At 44.4% G+C, this 2955-nt stretch overlaps 2 protein-coding genes across 2 annotated transcripts in view; one reads left to right on the top strand and one right to left on the bottom strand.

Annotated features, from left to right (window-relative positions):
- T265_07592 (hypothetical protein) overlaps window positions 1–2955 on the top strand; it is a gene marked incomplete at both ends in the record, with an annotated part of 54801 nt that overhangs the window by 19626 nt on the left and 32220 nt on the right. The gene's annotated exons all lie outside the window — the stretch shown is intronic.
- T265_14331 (hypothetical protein) overlaps window positions 1–2955 on the bottom strand; it is a gene marked incomplete at both ends in the record, with an annotated part of 65548 nt that overhangs the window by 36575 nt on the left and 26018 nt on the right. Inside the window, 2 exons of the mRNA XM_009173156.1 lie at window positions 270–557; window positions 2034–2172. Of these exons, the coding sequence (XP_009171420.1) occupies window positions 270–557; window positions 2034–2172 (427 nt within the window). The remainder of the gene's footprint in view (window positions 1–269; window positions 558–2033; window positions 2173–2955) is intronic.

The raw sequence follows: 2955 nt of genomic DNA, 5'->3' as shown, positions 1-2955 counted from the left end.
TGTGGGTGGCACTTAGCTCACATCATCAGCCCTTCCAGCTGCTTTAGCTTTGCTAACGGATGAGAAGATGAGTGGGAGTGGCGCAAGCAAAGCAACAATGCTGAAGCTAAAATTTACCATAAACGGAACACTGTTTTACTTCTCCCAGCAACCGTTGCCAAGATAACTGAGGTTGTTAGCACGTCCATCTGGTCAGTACACAGGCCTGAAACGCTCGTAGGAACAAATCCACACAAAGTGAACACTATTAATCAAAAAACTATACTTACAGGCATTTCTGGTGGATTCACTATGTCAGAAGTAGACTCTTCTTTCTTGCCATCTACACTCTCAGGGGCAGGTTGTTTGATCAGACTCTGTTCTTCATTTACAACCATCAGATCAGTGTCGTGTGTTGTAGGATCTTCCAAAGGAACAAGATGGGACCAGATATCTCCGAGCTGTTTGATCAATGGGACAAGACCCAAGCGGAAGAACGCTGGCACGTACACGGAAGCAGCTTTGGTGAGAAGACAATGACTCAGCTCCAGAGCACGTAGGACGTATTCGTCCGTTTCCTGTAGAACACCACAGTGGGAGCAACAGCCAGAGTCAACAAATACAACATCCTCTGATCGTTATGAATCATGTTAGTCAGTGAAAACCTAAAATTGTTGCCCTTGTATGAAGAGACCACCTGACAGACGGCCACTTTTGAGTGGAAAAAAATTTGAAAAAGATTTAGTAGAAAACTGGGCGAATATTTTGTAAACAAACTGTGACGTCATCCTGTACGGCACACCTCATTCTTCACATTTCTGCAACCTTATACGGTACTCGAGATACAAAATGCAGGTTGGTATGAATGAGAACGGCCGTAGTTTGTCTACTCATTAAATCCAATGGGAATAATACATTACTTCCTAGCGAGTTAGGCTTGACCTAGGATAGTCCAAAATGATAATGGAGGCATGGCACCAAAAGGTTGTTGTACAAACCAGCCAGCGTAAGCGACATTTTTAATTCGTATCATCGAATCGTATGGATGGTCAATATCGAGGAACATGAGATTCCGAATAACTTTGAACGTGGCCGGGATGGATAGCATACCAAGTGATTTCATGCCAAACACGTGAATGCGTACGAATAAATGAGCGTTAGGTTTGTGCTATCGAGAAAAGTCTACCGAAATCAGGAAGAAACCCGGCTCCGTCCGTTGGACTGACACAAACTGGCGTACATACAACTAGATGAGTCCCGGAACAACCACCAATCCTGCAGTTTTTAAGTAATGACCGAAACCCTAGAACGGTCACCACAATGAATACCAATTTCTTTAGTCGAGTTGGTTTTTACCACCATTCTCCACCAAAACTTCGAGGTAAAAGGATGGACAAAGACTGAGATACCAAGCCTTATGGAGCTACCAAACTAGAGAATATAGGCGTTTCCTGAAAGACCTCAATATGAATAGAAAAAAATGATCCACGACCAACTTAGTCTTGTGTAACACAAAAATGGACAACCTCATTGAGGGGAGCTGCATCCCCTCAAACTCATTCTTTGGCCAGTGCACTCGGGTAAAACGACTTATAGCTAGCGATCTGTGCAGTGCAATGCTAGAAGGACAACTGAAACGCCACCTCTGCCACTCATTATGGTTCGAAGAGGAGGCAGATTTTCCGGTTCGCACTTTTGGAGTTGGAAACCAGTGCACCGGAAATGTAAGGCAAAAACGGTCAGAAAATGGTGCAAACAAACAAATAACGGGAAATGGAGTGTGTAAGTGGTGCATGTGCAGAAGGGGAGACCTAGTTAGGAATAAAAAAATCGTTCAGTTGTAACACCCTTTCGGTGCCTACGTGCCATGCCACCAAAAGGAAGCACGAAGGCCAGGATACTGCTAAGTTGCCCAAACCTAGACAGGGGGAGTCGAGAGGCAGAGGTCGGTATCAAACCACGGACCTCCCAGTCAGTAACCACTGAGCCATCTCGCCATCTGATTGGGAGTAGCCCAGAAAGGCATTATGGAGGATGACCAGACGGTGACTCACCTCAATGAACACTTTATGGATGAGTTGGGTTAGCAAAAAGGAGAAAGGCAGTGTTTGGGTTTGAAACAAGCTGACTTTTTCCAACTGATCCGAAGGTATGAAAATGGCCATACGACGAACGAGCAAGAAACACTGGCGCCTACAATCGAAAATAGAAAAACATAACGTGAGCTGCCTTGTGGATGCCAAGAGTTCTGCTAATCCAATGAACGAAAAAGGAGGTATTATTCTGAGAAGTAAGAAAGGCACCTCGGTATTTCTTAAAGTATCGAAAGCTAGAACAAATCAAACCTTATGTTTGAAGATCAGGGCGTGGTGAAAAAAATTCGATCCCTTAGATAGTTACAATAACCCCAAGTTAGTGAGGGGATTAGACACCTATAAACTTGACATAAGATGGGCTTCTCTCAATGACAAGAAGAATACGGTGCGCTCCATTACACTAAACAAACATGGTAGAAACATGGCCACCGCGAACAGAGAACACAAGAGGACTCTCGCCGTTCGGTAACCCAGGTCTCTGAAGTATTGGCTGGGTCTGGTAAGAACCAACCTCAGCAATACTGAGATTCGTCGAATGGCTTCCGAGAGAATTAACTTACCTGATATAGCCTAACCTTACGGGTTATGCCGATTCGGCCAAAAAGTTTGCGTGCTTTCTGCGCTCTGCCAATAGTGCGGCATGGAAGCCCTAACCACTTGCTTTGATGAATACCAGCACCTTGTTGAAGACCACAATACGGTACATATCAACAAAGTGGTCCACCTCAAGCGCAAAGCCTTCCCTGTAGGTGAGCAAATGCTTCTATTCCATTTCCTGTGACACGCCAAGACTTAAAGACTTTGGGTCGATTCAGGTTATGTTGATCTTCGGCAGGAATCAGTGTGCACCAATGCAATCTAATGTATATATATATATATA

This window comes from Opisthorchis viverrini (genome assembly GCF_000715545.1).
Source record: "Opisthorchis viverrini unplaced genomic scaffold opera_v5_175, whole genome shotgun sequence".
NCBI lineage: Eukaryota > Metazoa > Platyhelminthes > Trematoda > Opisthorchiida > Opisthorchiidae > Opisthorchis > Opisthorchis viverrini.
Note: the sequence above shows the minus strand (reverse complement) of the source record. Positions and strands in the feature narration are given on the sequence as shown.